At 40.4% G+C, this 26617-nt stretch overlaps 2 protein-coding genes across 4 annotated transcripts in view; both read right to left on the reverse strand.

Moving 5' to 3' along the window:
- CYSLTR1 (cysteinyl leukotriene receptor 1) overlaps positions 1-26617 on the reverse strand; it is a 650975-nt gene that overhangs the window by 531237 nt on the left and 93121 nt on the right. The window lies entirely within an intron of this gene.
- The window catches only part of LOC113416597 (fibronectin type-III domain-containing protein 3A-like), a 71521-nt gene that overhangs the window by 31526 nt on the left and 13378 nt on the right, over positions 1-26617 (reverse strand). Inside the window, exons 2-9 of one of the 3 annotated variants that reach the window (XM_087972052.1) lie at positions 17919-18060; positions 12936-13011; positions 11280-11356; positions 6172-6406; positions 2995-3282; positions 1885-1940; positions 559-713; positions 120-179 (exon numbers count right to left, since the gene is read on the reverse strand). In XM_087972052.1, coding sequence (XP_087828178.1) covers positions 120-179; positions 559-713; positions 1885-1940; positions 2995-3282; positions 6172-6406; positions 11280-11356; positions 12936-13011; positions 17919-18014 — 1043 coding nt within the window. In that variant the 5' untranslated portion in view covers positions 18015-18060. Of the gene's footprint in view, positions 1-119; positions 180-558; positions 714-1884; positions 1941-2994; positions 3283-6171; positions 6407-11279; positions 11357-12935; positions 13012-14750; positions 14867-17918; positions 18061-26617 lie in introns of those variants that run through there. The other 2 variants (XM_087972053.1, XM_087972054.1) reach the window with 2 other exon arrangements.

The following is a 26617-nucleotide window of genomic DNA, read 5'->3' on the forward strand; positions in this document are numbered from 1 at the left end:
CATGTCCCCTGAACCCCTTGATGGAAGCCCCCTCCCAAAATAAACCCCTTCAAATTTCGAACATTGTGATCTTTGTTTTATTGTCTTGCTATTGATAAACGTTTGCATTCCAAGCTCACCTGACATGATAATCAGTTGCTGGTCGGAGTTCAGATAGAGTAAAAGTGACATCCTCACCACTGTAGAGGGGGGCGGGGGGAAGACACCGTTAGATCATAACAAGAACAAAATAATGAGCTACAATATCCTCCTCTGCCTTTTGCAGAGGGGAAAATCCTAAAATAAAAACATGCTTACAATGACAAATCAGCTAGCAAATGCAACTTGCAAAACTAGGTATCAGAAAGGATGGCAGAGAATAAAAATTAGGTCTGCAAGCTAATCTTAGAATTTACTTCTGGGATTTGGCACTCAAAGGTTCAACAGCGGAAACAAATATAAGCTCAACTTTTCCAATTATTTCTACGGAAACAAAGCTGGGAAGCAACCCTGATTGACACTGGCTGTCAAGTTGCCAGCTAAGAAAGCTACGCCATTCAATTATGAGAGTGGACTCACCTGTAAAGGGATTTAAATTTTCCATTTTTACCGCTATTCGAGATTGCCACTTCAAAAGTAAAGGCTTCAGGAGCGGGACTCTGCATTTCTTCATTCTGGGCTGCAGCTGGGGCATTCCAAGAAATAACTGCTGAACGCGCCTCTATCTCAGAGACCTTTGAAAAGCAAAGGGAAGACGGTGACCATTTACAATACAAGCATGCAGTATGTGGTTGTTTTGCTGCTTTCTCCAAAATGATGACAGCTGCACTGTGCTTTTACATCCCAACTGGATGGGTCTGGTGCATCGTCATCATGAGCCCTGGTGGTGAAGTGCAGTATTGCAGGCTAACTCTGCCCACAGCTTGGAGTTCGATCCCAATGGGGCTCGAGGCTGACACAGCCTTCCATCCTTCTGAGGTCACAGATTGTTGGGAGGGGGGGAATACAAATAATGCTTCTACATTGTAAGAAGATAGTGCCACCCACGGTGCTGTAATGTGCTATGGGGTGGTATATAAGGAGACATGGCTGTGTAGTGGTTAGAATGCAGTATTGCACGTTAATTCAGCTCATTGCCAGAAGATCGATTCTGACCGGCTCAAGGTTGACTCAGCCTTCCACCCTTCTGAGGTCGCTAAAATGAGGACCCAGATTGTCGGGGGACATATGATGACTCTGTAAACTGCTTAGAGGGGGCTGTAAAGAACTATAAAGCGGTATACAAGTCTAAGTGCTATAGCTACTGCTTTCCCTCCCTCCCAGTGGTCAGAATGCAGTGTTGCAGGCTAATTCTGCCCACAGCCTGAAGTTTGATCCTGACTGGCTCAAGGTTGACTCAGCCTTCCACTCTTCCAAGGTTGGTAAAATAGGGACCCAGATTGTTAGGGAAAACATGCTGACTCTGTAAACCGTAAACTATAAAGCACTATGAAGTGGTATATAAGTCTAAGTGCTATTGTTATTGCTATATGAGCCTAAATGCTATTGCTATAGGGTATAAGGTATAACAGGGCATGGTTGGATCTAAAGGATGCTCCTTTCACCAGGCTGCCTTTGGAGCCATCTTGTGGATGTTCCTGGCGTCATGTATTCTCCTGTCCTCATCCTTTCCTACTTGAACTTAGAGGCTAAGTCAAGTTCTATTTTCCACCCACTTCTTACTTATTTAAACATCTATACACGTGGATGAATTTGTCCTCCTAGTGCAGTTAAAGAGGTTACAGACATGTTTCACTTGTAATATTTAAGATACAGAACTGAAAACCAAATCTGATATAACTTTAAATCTTTGTTTGGTTTGAGGTTAGAAGGTCCCCAGCCCTTGATTAGTTTATTGCAACTTACCGTAGGCTTACTGAAGCTCAAGAGTTCTTCAGATTTTCTAGACTCTGTGTCAGATTCTAGGAGGAAAAAAAACCACAACAACACATTAAGCGAAGGGGAAACAGAACAAAAAAAGCCCCAGTCAAATGTTTTTTCAACTGCAGTGCCAACAGATAAAAGTTGTTGGAAGCAGCAAAACACAAGCTGAGCAAAGTTCACTGGCCTTATTTGTTTTGACCACTGAATCTGCCAAACCTGCAAGTCTGCTCAAAAGGAGGAAAACAGGACAGGCTTCATTTTAACTCGCCCCGTGATGCCATCCAGAATTTGCACATATCTTGCATGGCCTTTGGCCAATTTTAAAAAGAGCAAGTTCTCCTTCACTTCGGAAATAGAGTTTAGAACATTTTCTTTCGTTAGAAAACTTTCGTAAAGGGGGGAGGTCCATTTTTGAGATTAGACAACATAAACAAATAATAAGCAAAGTTTCCTCAAAGGACAGGCTACATTCCCTGCCCTGGGAACCTTTCAAAGCATCTGTTAATTAGGATTAAAGCTTCAACACTAGGAATGCTAAATGACTGAAAAGGGGAAAGATTTGCATGTTTCCAGATAATATTATGTTCGCTTTTCTGCTTAAGACTTCCGTGGCTCAGAGTTCAGAATGCAAAGGGCTGAATAAGCCAATCGAAACAAAGGAACCTATGATTACGGGTGTTTCTTTCTGGATGGCATATTTTTTTTCTTTTCTTTCACTGGAGAACTAACTGGCTGTTTGTAGGACAGTGAATCAGGCCCAATTATATTTTGCCGATGACTTTGGCCCAGGGAACTCCAGTGCCCCCACTTAATAATACCTTTGCTTCTCACAACATGGTACTTTAACCCAGCAGTGAAGCATTTCATCTTCTGAATAGACACATCGCCCAGTTGATGGGAGAAAATAAGAGTCCTCTCCTGGCACCATATAGGAAGACATCGCCGTTTTATTCCTTTCCCACGGAGGAAATGGACTTGTTGATTTTACCAATTCACAGGTAGCCTACTTCCCCCATGGCTCCAAAGCTTACGTGCAACTGAAATGCACCCATTTCCCACCCACCCCAAAAAAACCCTCCAAATTTTATGTACCTCCCATTCCTGAATCGGCTGAAGGGATGGGGCTTCCGCGGGTTTTTCCTATATGCTTCTGTTTGATTTGCCCTACGGTGCCTGGCTGCCCCTTTCCGTAGCCGTTCTGAACGCTGGTGCCAGACGAGGAGCTGTTGGCTTTGTGAGGTGAGGAAGGAGGGCTGTTGGCCTTGTTATTCGTATGTCCAGTGGCCTGCCGGTCTTTTAGCCTCTTCTTCAGGTGTTCTTGCATTTTGAGAGTCCTCTCGTCTCGCTGAACAAAGTTTGCTCTGCTATGGGAACGGGACTCTAGAGAGGCAAAGGCAAAAAGGACCCGTTAGACGGAACACAACTGTAAAGCGTTGTGTTTAAATGCCTTCAAGGCCTAGACCGGGAGTCCTCAAACGTGGCAACTTTTAAGACTTGTGGACTTCAAGTCCCAGAATTCCTCAGCCGGCCATGTCTGTTCCTTTTTCTTCTATCCCCTCCAAAGAGGAGAGAGTGCAGAGGAAGGGATTACAAGAGAGTAAACCATGCTGGCTGAGGAATTCTGGGAGTTGAAGTTCATAAGTCTTAAAGTTGCCAAGTTTGGAGACCTCTGGCTTAGATAGATATGGAATCAGAAATGTAAAATTTCCTGCATATTTGTATATGTTGCAAAATGGGCCTGATGGTGCTAACAACCAGGCCCCTTTTTGCAACATATACAAATAAGCAGAAATCGAGTGTGTATATGTATGACTTTATATAAGAGAAAAAAGAGTGTCAACAAGCACAAGACTTAGGGTAAGGTATAAAATAGGATCCGATATGATTTTATTAAATAGTAATGCCACACAGGTAGTCCTCGTATTACAACAGTTCATTTAGTGACTGTTCAAAGTTACAGCAGCACTGAAAAAAGGGACTATGACCATTTCTCACACTTACGACCACTGCAGCTTCCCCATGGGTCATGTGATCAAAATTCAGACACTCAGCAAATGACTCTTTATCTATGATGGTTGCAGTGTCCTGGCAAATGGGGGAAGGAAGGCAGATTCACTTAGCAATGGTGGCGAGAAAGGTCGTAAAATTGGGCAGAATACACTTTACAACAGTCTCGCTTAGCGACAGACCTTTTGGGCTCAATTGTGGTCATATGTCAAGGGCTACCTGTATTTCATAACCAGTACAGGTGGCTGCAGGCATGCTAGCCCTGTAAACAGGGAACTTTTAACTTCCCTTTTTTTTTTTATTTCGCTCTGCAAGCCTGTTTGGACTATGGGGGCAGCTTCCCCTGTAGAGGAAAAAAATCCATAACTGAAGCTTGCTTTTAGAGAAATCAGCACCCTGCAATTGAGAAAACTTTGTAAGCCAGCTAGTTGTCGTGGGGCGAGGGTTTTCTCCCAGCCGAACCCACCTCGAAGAGTAGCTGCTGTAGGGAAAATGGAAGGAGGAAGCATTATGTGGGGTCCTTGATGTTATCTGAGCTTGGCTGTTTTCCTGCAGACGTTTCATTACCCAAACTAGATAACACCACCAGGAGTCCTTACTAGCACTGATGATGTTACCCAGTTTGGGTAATGAAACGTCTGCAAGAAAACAATCAAGCTCAGAGAGCACCAAAGACCAGACAGTACCCTTCCTCCTCTTCCTCCTCCTCCTCCCAAACCCCACTCCCTTCTAGTACTATTATCTACAGTAGTTTGGTTATGAAATATCTGCAAGAAAACCACCAAGGACCCCTCATTTGAACCCTGAGCCACAAATATTCTCCTTTATAGGAAGCATTATCTATACCATCTTGAGCTATACAAAGTGTAGGCAAGATAGATAAATGATCTTTACTACTTGAAGTGCTTGATTCTTTTTTTTCTTTTTTTTTGCTTCTTCTTCTCCCTTCCAGACAGTAGAGTTGCACTGAACACAATTGCTCTAAATTTGCATTGGTGACAGAAAGTTTGTGAAATAAACTAAAAATAGCAATAGCAGTTAGACTTATATAATGCTTTACATCCCTCTCTAAGCAGATTACGGAGTCAGGATATTGCCTCCAACAAGCTGGGTCCTCATTTTACCCACCTCGGAAGGATGGAAGGCTGAGTCAACCTTGAGCCGGTCAGGATTGAACTGCTGGCAGTGAGAAGAATTAGACTGCAATACTGCATTCTAACCACTTGCATCACTGTGGCTCACAATGGCTTTGGACCAGTATTTCTCAACTTTTAAAATATGCTGGCTGGGGAATCCTGGGAGTCAACATTCAGATATCTTAAAGTTGCTAAGGTTGAAAAACATTGTTCTAGGTCTCTCCATAAAAAACACGGCTTAATCAAACTTTTTTTAAAAATAATTTTGAATGTAGCTACTGTGGAAAGTTCCTCTTCACAGCACTGCTTCAACTCGCTGAAGTTTCAAGGGTTCTTTTGCAAGAACTATTTGCTTCGGGTCACGCCAAAAACATTTCAATAGGTTAGGTTCAGTACCTCACAACTTCACCACTCCAAAATGGAGTGTGTCTTCTGCTGCCTCTACAAAGGAGGCCTGCCCATTTTCTGAACCACAATGCCGGGAACAGGGAAAATAACATTTCCATTAAAAGGCTGGGTTCAGCCAGCAACTCAGATGACCTCTAACACATACAGTTAAACCATGTAAGAAGCTCGTGCTACAACATCTGTGATATTATAGGACGGCATCTGAAGAAGATCCCAATAAATCAAGATCTACTTTCACGCTTTCCAAATGTGTAAGGCCTCCAACTTCCAGATTTTACCAAGCTGGGAGTCAAAACTCCAATGCAAATAGAAGGTGCTTTAGATAATAGTCAAGGAGCCCTGGTGGTGCAGTGGTTACTGCAGTCTAACGCTGCCCACAGCCTGGACTTTGACCCTGACAGGGCTCAAAGTTGACCCAGCTTTCCATCTTCTGAGGTCAATAAAATGAGAACCCAGATTTTGGGGGCTGTATGCTGATATAAACCACTCACAATGTGCTCTAAAGTGCTATGGAGCAGTATATAAGTCTAAACGCTATTGCCATTATCCCCATAAGGACATCGGAAACCAACTGCAGAAGGAGAGAAAGTTTCATCATTGGTTCTGGAAATATCCAGGTATCAAACAGTCAAGGAAGCATCAAGCTCTGGCCCACCTAAGCGCAGGTGAGCTTGCTATAAGATTGCTTTTTTTCCCCCCTTTCCAGCTAATGTCTTACCTTGATCTTGGTAAAGATGAGGCGATGGTGGTGGTGGATGCTGGTGAATGAACTGCGGTGGGATGTCCCCCGTTCCTGGAACCGGTGGGTACACAGGATGAGGCGGGTGGGGGAGCAAAGCAGGGTGGGGGTGAATATAATGGGGCACATGTGGAGGCGGTGGGTGCATGGAGGGGTGAAATTCAGTCGAGTGTGGCATAACTATGACCTTCCGAACTCCATTCTCTTCAACCACCTGCAATAGAAAGTGAAAAAGAGCTATGTGCATTTCTTTAAGGTAATATACAATTATAATGAGAGCTGGTTTGGTGTCGTGGTTTAAGGCACCAGGCTAGAAAGCAAGAGGCTGTGAGTTCAAGTCTCCTCTTAGCCACAAAAGCCAGCTGGGGTGACTTTGGGCCAGTCCCTCTCAGCCCAGCCCACCTCACAGGGTTGTTGTTGTTGTTGTTGTTGTGGGAAAAACAGGAGGAGAAAGGTGTGTTGGATACATTCACCACCTTGAGTTATTTGTAAAATTAACCAAGGCAGGATACAAATAAATGAATTAATGCTTTGGATTTTTCTACGTAACGTATTGTTTTAATTTGGGACTTTGGGTATCAAACATTAAATGTACAGGCAGCGAGATCATCCTAAACACAAACACTGTTAATCATGCCTCAAATTAACATGTAGATGTAACAGAACCTAACCTAGCACCCAAGCAAGATGCAGGCAATCTTCTACTTTTTGCCATCTCTTAAATTTTAAATATTTAAGTCAGAAGAAAATGAAGCACAATTCAAAGAAAAAATTTTTTTTTAACATGGATGGGAACTAAAGGTACTTATTAGTTTTCGCTAACCTGGAACCCTTCAACTGAGCTGCGTTTGCAACTCCCTGGAATAGCCGATGCCATTAAAATAAGGCTGCAGAAATCCGCTGTAAACTAATGCATTGTTGTGACTTTCTTTGTCAGCCACAGCTAACGCTTACTGACTACAAATTCTGGGAACTGCTGCCTGGCTTTGGGAAGGAAGAGATAAACTTTAGCAAAGACAAGATTAATTCAATTGTGTAGCTTATACAGCAAGTACGTAAGCAAAGGGAAGGACGTGATGTGTTTAATGTGGTTTTTATTGTAAGCCCTAAAGTGGAAATAAGGGGTGAATTATACATTCAAAAGTAAGTGTACTGTTGGCGTGTAACATAATACCAAAAAGGTTCTTAAATATTCTACTGGCCACCAGCAAAATCTAGGCAGCGGATGCCTGGGACAAACAATGTAATAATTGACCAAATATTTTATCCTTTGATAAATTATTCTGCTTGAAGTGTGTTTAATTTAGCCAGCCTGTTCTCGTGTTTCCTAGTAAGCAAAACAGGATTTGAGAGAAGTTTGGCATCATTCAATATTCCAAGCAGGTATACAACCAATTCAAGGAAAGTCAGATTAAACGGAAAAACATTGTCTTCCAAAGAAGGGGGGAAAAAACAATTATTGTTGGAAATGAGATTTGCAGACCTCATTATACAACTTAAGCACACTTAATTTATGGCTAACCCTATAACATTTAAAAACAAGGCTTTCTTCCTCATCCATAATATGTATAAAGCCATCCACAGTGAAAAGTATTTCTATAATATGCTGCAATGCAATCCTTGACAAGAATGGTTTTGCTATCATAATGCTTTAACCCAACCAAATAATTTTCTCTATTAATTATTGAGAAAGTGAAAGCAACAGAGTTTTTCTTAGATTAATTCAGAATTAGAAGAATTGAACCTTAATAAAAACAGGGGCTGCTAACATAGCCATTATATTGTAGTCAATGAATTACAGACAGGGACCTGTGGGCTTCAGGCACTTATGCCTTGCAAATGACAATTGTAACCAACCAAAATAAATAAAAATAAGGAAAATAGCAAACGTTCCATGAGATTTCAATAATCCCTCACCAAACTCCTAAAATTTTGACTTTCCAGGCCAAGACCTTGCAAGATTCTAGGATGAGATATTATCAAAATTGTATAATGTTATGAAATTTCAAATGGAATTGTTTGGCAGAAGGTATTGGAGCTATTTCATAAGATTTTGGACAGCGTCTGAAGCCCGAAAAGTTTGCCAATTCCTAGACCAGAAGACTCAGATGCCTTCTTCTCCATCTACATAATATTAGGTTTTAAAAGAGGAGGAGAGAGGACAGCAAAGTCTAATCTCATGGGGAAAAAAAGCATATTAAATGTTTTTGAGAAAATGCTCCGTTAACTCAGTTTATTTCCTGCTTAATAAATCGCACATTGACTGTGGGATAAAGGATGAGTTTAGCAGCTTTGCAATCTCTCAGAATATCTAGCCAATTCTAAAACTTCTGCAGTTTCCAAACTAGGACAGGCTGATTGGCTATCATGAAAAGAAAAGGAAAAAAAAAACAATGAGAAAGATGAATCAGCAGAAGATAGAGATGAACCACTTCAAGTTCCTGTTAGCTGATGCCTTGATCTGGTTATAAAGGCAAAAGGAGAAAACATTTTTTCGCGGAGATTTTTGTTTGTTTGTCTAAACCGCGAACACTGTGATTCTGATGAGCATGGAACGGCTGACACTGAAATTCAAGGCCTGCTCAAAGATTCCCTTTGAGATTCAAAAGGAGATGATAAGCAGGCTCCAGAAGTGTTTGATTCAGCTCCACGGAAGCCCCACATGCAGAGAAGAATGCTTCTGAGTCATTCGTGCCAATCAGATGTTCCACCGAGGCTACAATGTCCAAGAGCTAATGCCCTCCGCAAGAGCGGCAGAAAGGTCACCGAAGAATCAAAGGAATCTAAAGTAATCAGGCATAGCTGTCTAACAGCTCTTGCCAACCACCAAGGAACGATTTGCGTAGAGTTATAGGAAAACCTGAACTTACAAAAGGCACGTAAAATGCTGAACATAACAAGAAAGATAAATTCCCAGAGCAGAGATAGTCCATTCTTTGAAGCACCAAAGTGATTGCTATTCTTCTACTAAGAGGTGAGAAGACCGTTGAAAGGGCTACCATTATGGCCAACACATTAAACAGAAGAATAGAAAATCAACTGAAGATCTAAAAACTTCTTGCACTAGACTGAAATCATGGGTGATAAAACAGTTGAATGCAACGCTGAATCTCTCCCTTGTTTTCCTTTTTTTTTTTTTTTTGATCTGGTTTATTAACAATCTCAACAAGAATATTGGCTTTGGGGAAGCAATACAAAATATACCCCACTTCAGTTTTTAGCTGAGGATGTTGATTAAAAAAAAAAAAAAAAGAACCTGCACCTCGTTCGCCAAGTCCCTGGTTTTACGGCTCCGCTCTCGTCCCAAATTATGCCGAAATAAGGGATTCCGAGGCTGGCGTTGGTTAATTGGTTAATGATGGGCGCTCTTTCAGGCGCTCAGAGAGAGAGAGAGAGAGAGAGAGAGAAAAGGAGGCGTCGCTGAAGTTATCAGACTCCCCCCAACTGTTAGCAACGCCACCCGTGAGCTATGGCAGGATTGCCTTGGATCATGTGCAGAGTGCCTTCACCGTTCAGCTCCCCCCACCACGACTCAAGGTTCATACTAAAATTAGGCCTTTCCAACCAGCCCCTGCAAATATTCGGCCCTCACCAGAGCAATAGAAAGGACGGTTTAGCTTCTCTCCTGCCCTTCTTCGCTCCAGCTCCCTCCCGCCCTCCTGTGCCGCCGCGGCGACCCTTTCACACTCACCCCGCCGCATTCCTACGAGGACCGCTCCCACGTCTCCTTTCAGGAGCCCGCCCAATCTCCCTTCTAAGGGTAGCCGTGCTCTGCTGCCTCCTCTTCCCTCCCTGGCGCCCCCCGGCTCCCCAAACCAGCAGCAGGTAAAGGGAGGTCGGCTGCCCTGGGACTTTGGCAGGGTGCCCGGAAAAGGTCTGGCCTGGGGAGGAGAGGGCGGCAGTGGGAACCCCGCAGATGCTGAGACCTTCCCTTGCCAGAAGGGCTTGGCTGACCCGGTGCAGGGACGAGGGCTAGTAGGGGTGGTGTGTGTGTGTGTGTGTGTGTGTGTGTGTGTGTGAGAGAGAGAGAGAGAGAGAGAGAGAGAGAGAAACTCAGCTTGCTTCCCTTCTGCTAAGAAAAGTTTGCAGCCACTCTCCCATGCGCACTCCCTGCCATGAAGCCGTTTCTATTGGCCGATGGAAGCGGCTGGTGACTCTGCCTTTTGGGAGCTTCCATCGGCCGACAGAAACGGCCTCGAGGAGAGTGTGCATGGGGTGCTCCTCTCAGGAGCACCCTGTGGGCAGCCACGCCTCACCCCATAGCAGCTGGTGACTCTGCCTTTGGGGAGCTTCCATCGGCCGATAGAAACAGCTTCGTGGCGAGGTGAGTGCGCGTGGGTGCTTGCCCCGAGGCCGCTTCTACCGGCCGATAGAAGCGGCTGGTGACTCTACCTTTGGAGAACTTCCAATGGCGGCCTCATGGAGAGGTGAGTGCGCATGGGGCACTCTAGGTGGAGGTGTGCGTGGGGGAAGAAATTAAGTCACCCCCGAAAAGATGTCCTAGCCGTTTTTTCGGGGATCAAAAAAAAATAAGACCCGGCCTTATTTTATGAGAAACACGGTACTATTAAAGATGAATGCAGTATTTGGATTATTATCCCCAAACCGACTGTAGGCTATTTTTGGCTCAAGTGCAAGGCTGTGATATAGCTGCAGATTTGAAGTTTTAAAATAATCACCTCTTTAAAAAAAATCAGTAATTTAGGCAACAGTGTCTGGAGTCTTCTGTCTCTACTGCTTTCAACCCTACAGGCTGCTGACCCAAAACTTTTTGAACTTCCTTGCTATAAATCCTAGTTTTGCCTTGCCTATCAGGCTTTAACCTGATTTTCGGGTTCATGAGCTTAATCTATAGCCTGTACAAGACAACATCCTTAGTGATCGGGCTGTATGTCCATTTTAGGATTCTGGGAAATTATTAGAGCCTAAAAGTGACCAATGAGATGAGACAAGGAAAAAGAAGAGATATTCAGGTGTTTTTTTTCTCCACTCGTCACCCTTGTTACCTTTATGGATTATGAAGAGGGATAAATTCCCCATCGCTCACTTGGAAAATCCCTCTTTTATAAGTGTTCAAAGGATCTTACCTGAGAGACGTAACCAGGAGGCACAAATATTGGAGGGACAGAACCATTTGGTGACATCATAGGAACATGTGCTGGACCTGAAAGGAAACCAAGCAACATCGATTCATGACTCCCTGCAGAGTGCTAAAACCAAGCACGTTCAGAGTTTTATTTGACAAACATAATCGTCAAACAGGCCATCATGCACAGGCCCGTCCGTTTAACTCTTCCATCAAACCATTTAGCAAAAAAATAGGGAATGAGGTCAAATGCAGAGGGATACAAGTTTTTAGCTGGGTATCTCGACATGTGCAACTTTTAAGATGGGTGGACTTCCACGCCGCAAAATTCCCCAGCCAACCTGGAAAAACCGTCCCATGCTGTTGAAAATCTCAGTGAAAGAGCCAAGTTGAGACAATTGGTCTTTTTTTTAAAAAAAAAAAAGACCTCTAAAAAAATGCTCAACAATCAAACATAGAAAACGACTGACCAGGTCAACAAAGATCTTCATCTTGTGTGATTTCTTTAAAGGCAAGTGTTTAATAAAGACCATGAGTTTGGCTCAAGAGGCATTAAAAATTACAGTGGACTCGGGTATTCAATCTGTCTGATGATGCCACAGATTGCTTTTTAGATCTGCGAGAAAGGAGAGCCTCGATAGGCAAGTCTTGATTTCTGTCACATTCAGACAGAGTTTTATTTAAACTGAACATCTCTAGAAGCAACACCAAGTAGGTAAGCTATAGCTTGACTCTTGCTTGAAAACTTTTTTTGGGGAAAATCTTCTCCAGCATTTTGGTGGCTCAACAGCTGCTAGTAGCTCACTAAGTTTAGGCACCAAAGAAACAAAGGGTCTGATTCCTTCTCATCTGATATATTCTACAACATCCATACTAGACAAAAAAGTAAGGATTTCTTTCACTGGGTGGTAGAGAAGACGTTTTATATAAAACCTGTTTTGCTCTCCAACCGTCGAAGAGTTACTAAATTCTAGGAATAGAATGATGCTCTTTGCTGGAGCAACTTTGACTTGAGATAAAAAGAAAGGCTCTACTTGTTCTGATGCTTCAACCCACAGCCTGGGTAAGCGAGTAAAGACTTCTTATAGCCTTCCCACTTTCTCTAACCTACCAGAAACTGTCCAAGAATGGGGATCCTGGAAAAATGTCCAGTAAAATATCCCTTTATGACATCAGAGTGGATTAGTCTAGATCACAATCAGCTTAATAACGATTCAAAATGCAAAAGCTGAGAAAGGTTTTCATAGAATGACACTGTGATTTTGAGATCTTTTCCAAAAGCCTTAATCTTTCCTTGTGACCTATTATTTGACCTTTGACATTAGATTTAACTTCTTTGCCCTATAACTAGTCTTCTAGAGAAATGGCCAGCTCTTTACTGTGGTTATGATGATTGCAAAATCATTCTGTGTAGGAAATGGACTTGACTCAACAACCTCCAACCTTCCTCAATCTGAATTTATGGCCTTCAACTTCCAAAATTCTCAGAAATAGAATTCAGAGGAATTCTTGCTGTTGGGAGTCTAGATATCAGTAAGGTTGTTTTCTTGTTATGAACCGGCAGAACTATGATAAAGTCCTCTAGCCACATTAATTTAATAGGCATGCAGTATCTGATATCAGTAATTTCGGAGTATACCCTTGAGGCATTGTTTACCTTGAATACACTGGATATGACCATCTTCAGTTCTTATTGTGAACGTCTCTCCTGGGTTTACTTGCACAAGAATAACCTAGGAATAAGAATATTAAGTCCTATTTTGAACCTCATCTGAAAGCAACATATAACTTTGCAAAAGTAAACACATCAGATTAGAAACATCAGTGATAATAATCAGTAAAAATCAAACTGAAGTCATATGTGCATTTTTTAACCTTTTAAATGGGCACACAGCACAAAATTGTACCAAATTTGAAAAATAAATCCAGCAAATTAAAGAGAATCCCTTGCTAAACTTACAACCGTTTCCACCAACTAACAACTAAACAAATAGTATTGCAGAAAGTTTCATTTCTCTATTTCTCTTCAATCACTAAATCATATAAAACCAATTATACAGAAAAAAAGATATTTCCAACATTTGGCTGTTCCCCTCAAATGATAATTGAGATGTGTCCATTTTTTCTCATAAGTGGTTGCTCATTTTTTTTGCTTTCTTTCTTCACTGATTTCCAAATAACTTAGTGGTTTTAATTAACATTTCATTGGAAATTACAGTTGGTCACTCTTTCTGCAGCTGGGGTTTCTCAAAGACTAAGTGACCAGAGAAATTGGAAAAAAGACTTGGATTATACAACCCAAAGGGTTGGGTTGTTTTTTTTGGAAGATGGGGTTTATACTTGTCTCCCAGATAGTATACAATATGCAACCATGTTTTACACTGGGGGGAGTGTCCAACCTTGGCAAATTTAAGACTTATGGACTTCAACTCCCAGAATTCCCCGGTCACCAAGGCTGGCTGGGGAATTCTGGGAGTTGAAGTTCACAGGTCTTAAAGTTGTTACAGTTATTTTATACACTATATGATACGTCTTGTACCACAGAAGCCTCTTTTGCTAGAGAAAGACAAGTAGACAAGGAACATCCATGCAACTGTCGCTTTGGAGTTCCCTTAAAGGAAGAAGGAGAAAACAAACATAAATTAAAAAGCAGGCAATACTGTATGTTTATTATGATACATTTCTACACCGTGATTCTTAAGACAACATTATGTTTTGCAGAGAGGTAATTGGTAGCAGGATTTTATTGTTCCATGAGAATGGGTGGTATACAACGCAATCCTCAAGTAGGCCAACACATCAATCTTTACATTTGTAAATAAAGCAGAACAGAGTTTTTAAAAACACGAAAAACAAGTTAGCAAAACCACCAAAATGTTGATAAACATCAGTGTGTGTGTGTGTGTGTGTGTGTGTGTGTGTGTTAGAAATAAATAGATATTGTGATTTCTAATTCTATTGAGAAATTCCTAGGATCTGAGACAAAAAAATTTTTGTATCTTGATTGGCTGGCAGCAGCAAAACAGACAGAAGATATTAGAAACACCAATCAAGCAGAACACAGCAAACTCCAAGACCAATAAACACAGACCAAGACTCCCAACCAATCAGGATGAAGAAAAAACCATTCTGGCACAGCAATAGGCTGCCCCAAATTTAAATCTGAAACCACTGTAAAAGTCTGACTCACAGACGAACACAATACAAAAGCCTGATGATGGCAGATGAGATTCTGCTGAAACGTTGCTACAACTTTAAAAGAACAACTACAATGACGTGGGAAAATACCCGAACAAAGCCGAATGCCATACATGTGAGTACCCGCGAAAACTTAAGAATATATATATATATACATACATACACACACACACACACACACATATATACATACATACATATATACATATATATATATTGCCACAAAAAAAAGGTACCAGTTCTTATTTTCGGGGGATGTCACCCACTGACTAACCTCACTTGCATGCATCGCCCCCGGCCTCCTTTTCGCTGTCAGAGGCCTTCAGGAACTACTTCTTCTGTGGCTGGCAAGGTTTCCCTGAAGGTCTCTGCAGGCGATAACTTGTGGGCTGCAGAAGAAATGGGCCGGCAAGGCAGGTGTCGGGGTGTGTGAGGCCTGGCTACAACTGTCCAAATGTACATAGTAGGGCAGCTCCACCCCCCTATTCCCACCCTAGCTTAATTTTTACCCATGCACTTTGGAGTGGACGGGATCTTAATTAGGGTTTATTTTGGGGGGGTTAGGGCTTATATTGGATGCACATGTAAAAATCAAGCTAGGACTTACTTTCAGGGTAGGCCGTATTTTTGGGAAAACAGGTATATAAATCCCTCACTGCTTTCCCTCGGAAGGGAATACCCTTTAAAATGCCTTATTAAAACCATTTAGGAAGGAGCTAAGAAGAGAGCAGTTGTTAGGAATTTATGACATCCTTCTGAAATGGGAAGAGCCATAGCTGAGTGATACATCATGCGCTTTGCAAACAGGAATGACAATTCTAGGTAGGACTGGAACAGATCCTTGGTTGAACCCAATTTGACTGGGTTAGAAAGCTTCTTTTAAAATTCTTGTGATCTTAAAAATTCAAGCCAATTCTACTTTCCCCCACTCCCACCCCTTCTGGGGTTTTAAACAAGCCAGCAGGTTTCTAACTATAAACTAATTTGATTTTTATTCAGTGTTATTACAGCCCACTGAAGCAAATGTTTTCCTGCTATTCTGATCCAAATGTACCTCTGGTAGACAGCTTTTCTTAAAACCTTATATTTTTGCCACCAGCCTTTTGATAAGGAGCATTTTTTTTTTACTGACTAAAAATCCAAATGAATGCTTGGTTCCAGGCTTAATAATTCTGGTGTTATTTTACTTAGCTATGGTCACAGTTCTAAGTTTAAAATCAAAGTCTTTTAACATCATAAATTTAATAAGCTGTACACTCCCATTAAGTGAACAAAAGGACAAGTTGGTTTATAATACGTAGAACAGATAACATAAAGGGGGCATTAAATAATGGCTTAAAACCAGCGCAGCCAAGCCTTTTGCTTCTTACTGGGAACACTTTTTTCCCTCCTATAAGAAATCAAATATGCCATTTTTTCAAAACTCCTAACCCGATTTCCCAAGGCTGAATTGGTTAAATATTTTAGATTGTAATACAAGGCTTTCTGAGACAAGTTATGGCTCCCTTCTGACCAAGGAAAGGTACATTTTTATCTCGACTCTTTTCATTAAAAGGTCATGTGCGTAATAGCTAGAACATGATATTCAGTGGCTGTATCTCTGCAGGTCAAAGGGAGATAATTTCTCATTAAACAACCTTCAGAAGCCTATATTTTATCTGCAGCCAGCCTAGTAAAAAGTTCTGGAGGGGGGAAAAAATGCAAGAAAGATATGGAAACCTACCCGAAGACACTTAATCTTCATAACAAGTGTGATATCTACAATGGTTTTGGGAAGAAGCTTACACAGATGCTTATTTTCACATTCATTTCCACAGGAGAAAATATATTGATTCTGCAGGTTTTGCTTTAAATTGCCCTGTGTTTAGAAGTGTTTTGCAAGCTTTAAAAAGCTGGAGCCCACCCTCAAGCTTCAAAATAGATCAGAATAAACTTACAACAAGGTGAAAGTGATTATTAAATGAGATATCAGTTAATCTGAATTTCTATAACTGTGTCTTAAGAACTGAATGTTTACAAGGCTACTGATAACTTGGCTCCTGGAAAATAAAACAAAACCTTCAAGGGCACCCTCAACCAGAAACAGAGACAAAACGTTAAAAAACATACTGGTCAATGTGGAGCCAACAGAGTGAAAACAAAGATTTCCTGACGTTTTCGAGTGATAAGTCTGGTCGTGCAGTCCTTGAATTAATCTAATAAAACTTCCAGAGCATCTAAAATGTTTGGGTCCTTCATAGATTTTCAGCTAGAATGCTTTGCTTAAAAAACTCTTGCATTTTTTGCAATATTTGTTTCAAACCAATTAATTAGCTGGGCAAGTAGCTCTGAGCGCTTTCCAAGCTAACTCTGTGAATGCACATAGAACTTTTTTTGTGCAATTTTTAATGCAAGTGCTGAATCATGCACCTGATTTACATAAATCAATATACCTTTTTCTGTAAAGGGACCAATATATTTGACAACATGGATCCTATAAGAATTGACAATCACATAAACAAATAGGAACTCTCAGTTCCACGCGACAATCTTTTTAAACAATTCTAGGAAGTTCAAATCTGCAACATGGCTTCAAAAATCTACTATTCAAGGAAAAATCCTCCGGACATCCTTAAAACAAGGCCTGGGATCTAAATTCTTGCATTAGATTACAAAGGTAAACTTAATTGAGGATCTTCATGTTATTACCTCTTACTGTAAATGCTATTATTAAAAATGATTCAACAGTTAAAAGAAGGAAATACATCAAAACTCCATTGCATAATGCAAATCATTGTAAGATTAAGAAGTAATATAAGTCTTTCCTAAAACAAAGAAAAGTAAAGAAAAATGATCTGCCAGCAAAGGCTATTTTAGAACATCGCAACATGGATACTTTAGATTTGCATGTGTGGGAGATTCTGTATGTATCTAGACAGAAATACCATTTTACATCTGGCATACACAGCTTCATATATTTTCAGTTCCTTAAACACACACTCATAGTTTTAGAAAAATCACATGACAATATGATTTTTCCTGTCCTTAAGGCACTGAATTTATAAAATAGAATATTCTCCATTTTATGGCAATGGTTTAATTATAGTAAACTTCTACAGAATGACCATTTTCTCACTGGTTTTAAATTATGATTATATCTGATTGCCATCTAAGTTAATTTTTCAGTTAACAAAGGAGGAATGAAACTGATACTGTTATACATAATGACAATGATCTTGGACCTTGGAACTTGTTACCCAATTTTAATAAAATCAATTACGTCCCAGAGATTGTTGAGCAATGGCTTGCTTAAACATCCTTTGCTAAATAAACCGTGATCAGAGGAGCTTAACCATGTTAAGCCATTATCTACAACCGAAAGTGGCACAGAAGATATGATCCCTTCTCAGCATTTGCAGAAGAGAACATTCTGAGGATCCCCGTCTTATGCAGATCAACTTACCTGTTGTGTGGTGTCCCCATTGACCATATGAGGTAGAAGTGGCACTTCATTCAAAATAGGTGTGGCTTCTAATGGAGGTGGCTGGTCTGCCATCATAAGTGAAAGGACCGTTCATCAATGGTCTCTCTCTCTGATCAGCTACCTGGTAAAACAGGAAAGCGGTTTCAGATGTCAACAAGCTCTTATTATGATATGGAATGAATTATCTCTGGGGCTTTGGGCTCTGAAAAAAAATCATCCACCTACTCAGAAAAATCCCATAGCAAAAGGCCAGACATCAGTAACCGAAAAGGACTGGCATTTTACCTGCAACATCCAGCATAGAAGAAGAGTCAGCAACTTGCTTGGGTATTAAAGATGCTTCTGCCTAGCTTTTCCACCAACTTTAAACGCAGCATCTTCGCTGATTCTTTCCAGAGTTTATGCAGAAAACTGGTACTCACTCAAATTACACCGGTATCTCTCTATTATGACAGGTAATTTTGTCAATAGTGAAATAAAAAGGAGGTGATTTTCCAAGGGCTTCATTAAAAAGTGTGCCTTGTCAGTTCCCAAGACTCTTCTTTCAATAAAACCTATTTCAACCCTCCACTACCAGCACACTGAAAAGAAAAGAAAGAAGAAGAAAAAAAAACAGCACAAATCAAAGAAAGTCCTCTGGGAGCTAACCAAGCATTCAAATTACTGGTTTAAAAATATAAGCGGCTGTGAAAAACATGCCTGAAACATTTGAGATACAGGTGGCAGTTTGGAGGACTGGAAGGAGAAGTCAGGTGGTGTGCGGTCTCTATTTCCAAATTTGAGGTTTCTAGCACATTATATGGCACTCTTGCATGAAGAAGGCTTTTCTAAAAAGCAAATGATTTGTTGGACACACAAGAGGAAAAAATAGGCTGCTGCATTAGTTATCTAGATTGATAGCACCGTTTCTCAACCAGCCTCTGGAGATATTACACAAGCTCTATACAGTCTTCACCATAAGAGAGAAAGGAAGAAGTGAACTGCAAAGGCTGGGAGCAGATAAGCAATTTACAAGTGGCCCGTTCCCATAAGAACTTAATGAGATTTTTAAAAATACCACATCAAGGTTTACAACAACCATTCCAGGGCAAAATTTGACATATAGAGATTTCCACTGCTTCAAAAAACATTATTATGTTTGGACCTCGCATCCAAAGACTAAGAATGCAGTCAGTCTGTTGCAAGCCTCATCTAAGCCACAGGCAGATCTGTGTGTGAGGTCCTTAGTGCTCTCTGAGCTTGGTTGTTTTCTTGTAGACATTTTACAACCCAACTAGGTAACATCATCAGGGCTGGTTTCTCTGTGTGTGTGTATCATATGACATCTTTTCCAGAAAAGACCCCGGACAGCTATCAGTGCCAAAATAAAACACCAAGGCAAAAACCCAAGTGCATGTAAAGATGATTTTTCTTTGTTGAAAAACTGAAAAAATATGTATCATGCACCTACATAATCACCTTCACACTCTCCCACTGGTTGAAGCAGAACAGTTAAGTCTTTGAATGCTTCAAAGTTGGTCAGACTGTTATTTTGGGGGTGAAGAGGCAAAAAGTGAGGGCAGCTACTGAAAACTGACCCCTAGCCATAGGTGCCACCCGCCCTTCAAGTAGGAATCTAATATAAGAGAACCCGAAAATACAGACCCAGGTGAGATAGTCTAACTCTATTCAAAGGAAAAAAATGGCATTTCCCTAGAATCATCAGAGCCACAAAACCCTTTCTGTCTTAGATGGTCTCAGTTACAGTCTGTCCCTCCCCATTCTGACCGGATATACTCCAGGCACTGGATCAATGCTTTCATTACCTCACCTATTTTGCCATAGATTGAGATGTATAGCCATGGTGGCGCAGTGGTTAGAGTGCAGTACTGCAGGCTACATCTGCTGATTGCCGGCTGCCAGCAATTCGGCAGTTTGAATCTCACCAGGCTCAAGGTTGACTCAGCCTTCCATCCTTCCGAGGTGGGTAAAATGAGGAGCCAGATTGTTGGAGGAAATAGACTGACTCTATACACTGCTTAAAGAGGGCTGGAAAAGCACTGTGAAGCAGTACATAAGTGTAAATGCTATTGCCCTTCCTTCCTTTCCTTTCCTTCCTTTCCTTTTCCTTCCTTCCTTCCTTCCTTCCTTCCTTCCTTCCTTCCTTCCTTCCTTCCTTCCTTCCTTCCTTCCTTCCTTCCTTCCTTCCTTCCTTCCTTCCCTCCCTCCCAGTGGTTAGAATGCAGTGTTGCAGACCAATTCTGCCCACTGCCAGCAGTTTGGTCCTGACCGGCTCAAGGTTGACTCAACCTTCCATTCTTCCGAGGTCTATAAAATGAGGACCCAGATTGTTGGGAGCAAAAGACTGACTCTGTAAACTGCTTAGAGAGGGCTGTAAAAGCACTATAAATGGTATATAAGTCTAAGTGCTGTTGCTATAGTTGGATATAATAAACTTTTTGATGATACTGAACTACTTCATCTGCCCTCTCCCACTATCACTCATTGGAACTGTTTCTTCAGGCAGATGTAGAACATTGCAAGATGCTGGCCCCTATTCCAAAGCCTTGAAGATGGCCCATAGTCCAGTGGTTCAACCTTTTCTTCACAATGGAGCCCCTTTAAATATCTTTTGTGGCCAAGGACCACCACGACTTAACTTGAGATGTAAATCACAACATTTCTTCAAGCCTTTGTGGACCCCCTAACCCCAAGGGTCTACGGCCCACAGGTTGAGAACCACTGCCATAGTCAATGACCCTGAAAGCTATTGAGAAATCAAGGATAACCAAGAACAGATGCCCCTGGCCCAACTTCTGCACAAGTCACATCAAGGTATGACCAAGGTAGTTTCTGGGTAATACCCCATCCTGAAACTTGACTGTTAGAAGTCCAAAAAAAAAAAAAGTGTTTAAACAGTGTGGTGTCTCTAAGCACAAGCAAAATACTTTCCCATTTACCATGGGGATCAGTCTGATCCACTAATTGTGCAATGTTGTTCCCTATAAATTTCATCTCTTTCTAATATTTGACTGTGCAAGTCCCACAGAAAACCTGTTTTCCAAACAGGTTTAAAACTTTTCTGAAAAGTGTAATTCTGGAATCTTTCTTTCTCACTTAAGAAACCTACTCAAGATCTTCGCTGCAGAAGGATCAATTCCACAATAGGGTTTTTTAAAAAACGTTTTAATCATCCTCTTGTAGCTTGTAGAGAAGCCCCACAGCCCATAACCAAAATTTGATGCAGAAAGTGGAACTGAGAATGAGAAAGAAAGAAAGATGCAAAGTAGGAGGAATAAATGAAGCAACTCTACAGGGAACTTCAAGGAATTTCTGAAATCACACCACCTGCTCTATCTTTCCCTATAAGGGAACTGTTTCTTGCTCTTAACTTCTAAAAAACCAACTAGCAATCAGATTGAAACTGCAGGAACCAATTGGTTCCAAGAGAAAGGAAATACTTTTCCAGATAAACAGAAACTAAAATGCAGATCAGCTTCACCAAAAGTGTGAAAACACTGTGGCCCAATTATTCCCTTTAGCCTATCAGGAAATAGGTAACAAATTAACAGAGTTGAAAGGGACTTTGTAGGTCATCTAGGCCACCACCACCACCACCACCTGCCTAAATCCAAAGGGGGGGGGGGGTGGGGGTGGCTGTCTGTTTTGTGTTTTCCTTTTCCTTTTTTTTTTTTTTTTTTTTTTTTTTTTTTTTTTTTTTTTTTTTTTTTTTTTTTTTTTTTTTTTTTTTTTTGGGTTTTTTTTTTTTTTTTTTTTTTTTTTTTTTTTTTTTTTTTTTTTTTTTTTTTTTTTTTTTTTTTTTTTTTTTTTTTTTTTTTTTTTTTTTTTTTTTTTTTTTTTTTTTTTTTTTGTGGTTTGTTTTTTTTTTTTTTTTTTTTGTTGTGTAATAAGGAGGGGGGGGGGGGGGGCGCTATTTTTTTTTTTTTTTTTTTTTTTTTTTAAATTAGGTTGATTTTTTTTTTTTAACTGTTTCTCCCCACTTCGCAAAAAGGGGGAAAAATTCTTTACAAATTTTTTTATTATCAACCAAAATTTGGGGCTCAATTGTGGTCGTAAGTCGAGGACTACCTGTATAATTCATGCCTGTCTGGCAACTTAATTTTGTTGCAGTAAAGCACCCTAATTCCTGAGAATTCTTGGCAAGATCTCCTATTTTGTCACATCAGAGACACTGGCAAGCGAGTTTGATTGAAACTGGTAATACCAGCTTTCAATTATAGAACTTTTGAAAGAACTAGGTGCCAGGTGTGCAAAAACAATCCCAGGCGTTATGCAAAGGCTAAATGTGATCCTTGTTCCCAGAATGCAACGCTTCTCATAAACTTCAACAACTGGCCTGTTTAAGATACAGTCATCTTCAATCATGGCTTATTGAACTGCAAAATGAATGCTGTGACTGCCATAATGTAAAACGTCTGGCAATTAATTGCTTCTTATTAAGTCCACACCAACAAGCTTTGAGTATGAGCTCTGATTCTATAGCAGTATATGACCCCAAGAATATTTCCAGGGAAAAAAAGGGGTGTATGTGGAAAGAGAGGAATTTAAAGTGGGTAAGAAAGCAGATGAAAGGTTATAAGCTGCCTAGAATTGCCTCTAAATGAGATGGGTGGAAAATAAATAAACAAACAAACAAATAACTTGGAGTCATGTTCCTCAATACAGAAGATTATTTGGGATTTTTTTGTTTATTAATAATTGCAATAAAACCTGCCTCAGAGATAAGACGCCCTGTGGCTCACAAAATAAAAATATACAAATAAAATGTAAAACATAATAAACAAGAGACAAATAAAATCCCAAACACAGTGTAAGGAATTAGTCCTTCAGAAAAGCCATTAGACATCACTAGAGACAGATACATTTCCAACATGTCAATGAAAAACAATATTTATGCCATTTCTGTATATGCTATCATCAAATCTGAGAAGCAAACCTTCATTTGTGTGTTTTATGAGGCATGGCTATTTCTTCTTTCTTTCTTAACGGTACTTAATATTTTACAAAGGGTTTCTAATATTAATACTTCATATATTGTATTTGTTGACTGATCTTGAACAGACATTGAAGTTTACCAAATATTTACCAGTTTAGTAAGCACTACTCCATTATTAAATTATTGACACTTGGGCTGTAACCAAAGCCTATTTGTAAATCTGAAGGTGTGTGTGTGTGTATATGTATGCACACACACACACACACACACACACACACACACACAGAGCCTTTTCAACAAAAATTCTGTAGTATCTTAAAAGCAAGCAAAATAATTCAAGGATCAAATTAATTTTAAGCAGTGACCAATATAGCTCACATTTAACAGCTGCCGGGATATATCCAAGTGGAAAATAACTTTACTCATCCAATTAGTGTTTGATAACCAGAACAGCCAACTAAGTCAAAATGTCAATCTCTAGTAACAATCATTAAAAATATGCCTTTTATAATAACTGCAAAGTTTGATGAAGTTGAAAACAAAATTTAGTCACCAATGAGAATAGTCATTTTAAAAAGCTGTGACAAGTTTTCTATTATCTTATATCAAAACACATAGACTTAAACAAGGCTTTGAACGTTGCAATTTGATATCAAATTGAAATTCAAAGTATTTAATTAGGTTGAACTGTTCTGAAACACATTAAACAAAGATTTTTTTTTTAAATGGATTTCTTCTCTGTAGTGGCCTTTGCATCTAGTTAATTAGTTTACTTTATTGTCCTTGCACCTCATACAACAAAATCAAACACCATCTTCAGTGCACATCATGACCATCACCATGAAAATAAACACAAACACACATCCTTCATCCTCCACACATTGAACCAAAAAACCCCCGACATCGTACCAACACTGCACTATACAGAATTCAAAAGAGCTACTCTCCTGGAACAGAACCTGTTTTTCAGCCTATTTGTCTTTGTTTTTATTATTCTGTACAGTCTGCCAGATGATAATAGTTCAAAAAAAGGCTTCCCAGGATGAGATGGACCTTTGAGAATGTTTTGAACTTTCTTAAGGCAGCGGGAGCTCTAAAGCTCTTCCAAAGAGGGGAGAGGGCAACCAATGATCTTCTGGGCAATGACCTTCACCCTCTGGAGTGCTTTCCTATCTGCCACTGTGCAATTGGCAAACCATACAGAAGTGCAATAAGTTAAGATATTGTCTAAGTGCAGCAGTAAAAGGTCACGAGCAGTTTTTCATTCAGTCTTGTTTTCTGAGAAGTCTCAGGTTGTATAATCTCTGCTGGGCCCTTTTAACCAGTACTGCAATGTGAGGTCAGGTCCTCTTTTAGGGTAACACCCAGAAACTTAAAACTGGCCACTTGCTCCACTCGGTCTCCATTGATAAGCAGGGGCTGGATGTCTGATCTGTTCCTTCTATAGTCCACTATAAGCTCCTTGGTCTTATCGGTGTTGAGGACCAAGTTATTGTCTCCACACCACGAAAGCAACCGGTTCACCTCATCTTGGTAGGCAGACTCATCCCCCCTGGATACAAGTCCCACCACTGTTGTATCATCTGCAAATCTACACTTCCACTGCTCAAATTTCACATTTCACACTGGGAAATGAGACCAGGGATGAATTTGGATTGAGTCCTCAGTTCCCATGATGGGCCTGAAGGCTGTGTATCTTGGATATTCAAGTTCAAGGAAAGAGAATTATACAGGTGAAACTCAAAAAATGAGAATATCGTGCAAAAGTTCATTCATTTCAGTAATGCAACTTAAAAGGTGAAACTAATATATGAGATAGACTCATTACATGCAAAACAAGATAGTTCAAGTCATGATGTGTCATAATTGAGATGACTATGGCTTACAGCTCATAAAAAACCCAAATCCACAATCTCAGAAAATTAGTATATTGTGAAGAGGTTCAATATTCTAGGCTCAAAGTGTCCCACTCTAATCGGGTAATTAAGCCATAACACCTGAAAAGGGTTCCTGAGCCTTTAAATGGTCTCTCAGCCTGGTGCAGTAGGAATCACAATCATGGGAAAGACTGCTGACCTGACAGTTGTGCAGAAAACCATCATTGACACCCTCCATAAGGAGGGAAAGCCTCAAAAGGAAATTGCAAAAGAAGTTGGATGTTCCCAAAGTGTGGTATCAAAGCACATTAAAAGTTATGTGGAAGGGGAAAGTGTGGAAGAAAAAGGTACACAAGCAGCAGGGATGACTGCAGCCTGGAGAGGATTGTCAGGAAAAGGCCATTCAAAAGTGTTGGAGACTTTCACAAAGGGTGGACTGAGGCTGGAGTCAGTGCATCAAGAGCCACCACACACAGACGGATCCTGGACATGGGCTTCAAATGTCATATTCCTCTTGTCAAGCAGCTCCTGAACAACAAACAACATCAGAAGCGTCTTACCTGGGCTAAAGAAAAACAGAACTGGTCTGTTGCTCGGTGGTCCAAAGTCCTCTTTTCTGATGAGAGCAACTTTTGCATCTCATTTGGCAACCAAGGACCCAGAGTCTGGAGGAAGAATGGAAAGGCACACACTGCAAGATGCTTGAAGTCCAGTGTGAAGTTTTCACAGTCTGTGTTGATTTGGGGAGCCATGTCATCTGCTGGTGTTGGTCCACTGTGCTTCATTAAGTCCAGGGTCAACGTAGCAGTCTACCAGGAGATTTTGGAGCACTTCATGCTTCCTTCCGTAGATGAGCTTTATGGGGATGCTGACTTCATTTTCCAGCAGGACTTGGCACCTGCCCACACTGCCAAAAGCACCAAAACCTGGTTCAATGACTGTGGGATTACTGTGCTTGATTGGCCAGCAAACTCAACTGACCTGAACCCCATAGAGAATCTATGGGGCATTGCCAAGAGAAAGATGAGAGACATGAGACCGAACAATGCAGAAGGCCGCTATTGAAGCATCCTGGTCTTCCATAACACCTCAGCAGTGCCACAGGCTGATAGCTTCCATGCCATGCCGCATTGAGGCAGTAATTGCTTCAAAAGGAGTCCAAACCAAGAGTACATACGCATGCTTATACTTTTCAGAGGTCCGATATTGTTCTATGTACAATCCTTGTTTTATTGATTGCATGTAACATTCTAATTTTCTGAGATTGTGGATTTGGAGTTTTTAATGATTATTATTATTATTATTATTATATGTAAGCCATACTCATCGCAATTATGACAAATCATGGCTTGAACTATCTTGCTTTGCATGTAATGTCTATCTCATATATTAGTTTCACCTTTTAAGTCGCATTACTGATATAAATGAACTTTTGCAGGATATTCTAATTTTTTTGAGTTTCACCTGTATGTTTCACTCTGAAATTAATCAGTGAAAATATTTGGATCCTTGACATTTTCCTTCTTTCCTAGAAAGCTTCAATAAACACACTAGATAATTGATTGTCCATCATCACCACTGTTTAAATAGTAAAGAATATTGAGGTATTACTACTTATTATAGTTTAGTAGAAATTTTAAAAACTACGGTCAATGAGCAGGAGGTAATTACTACGACTATAAAGTTATTGAAGACAAGGAACGGGTCCAAGATGAGCAGAGGTGAGTTTTCAAAGAGAGGTTCTAAGGCTCATGGAAGAAATTTCTTTTTACATCATGCTATGATTTCCTGGGGATAAGAAGTTATTTCAGGATTATGAAGGAAATTATGAATTACCAAAGTCCCCTGAACATACTCAAGGTAGC

Source organism: Notechis scutatus, chromosome 10 (assembly GCF_049901735.1).
Source record: "Notechis scutatus isolate UNSWTSFEM ecotype Mainland chromosome 10, rNotScu1.2, whole genome shotgun sequence".
NCBI classification, from domain to species: domain Eukaryota; kingdom Metazoa; phylum Chordata; class Lepidosauria; order Squamata; family Elapidae; genus Notechis; species Notechis scutatus.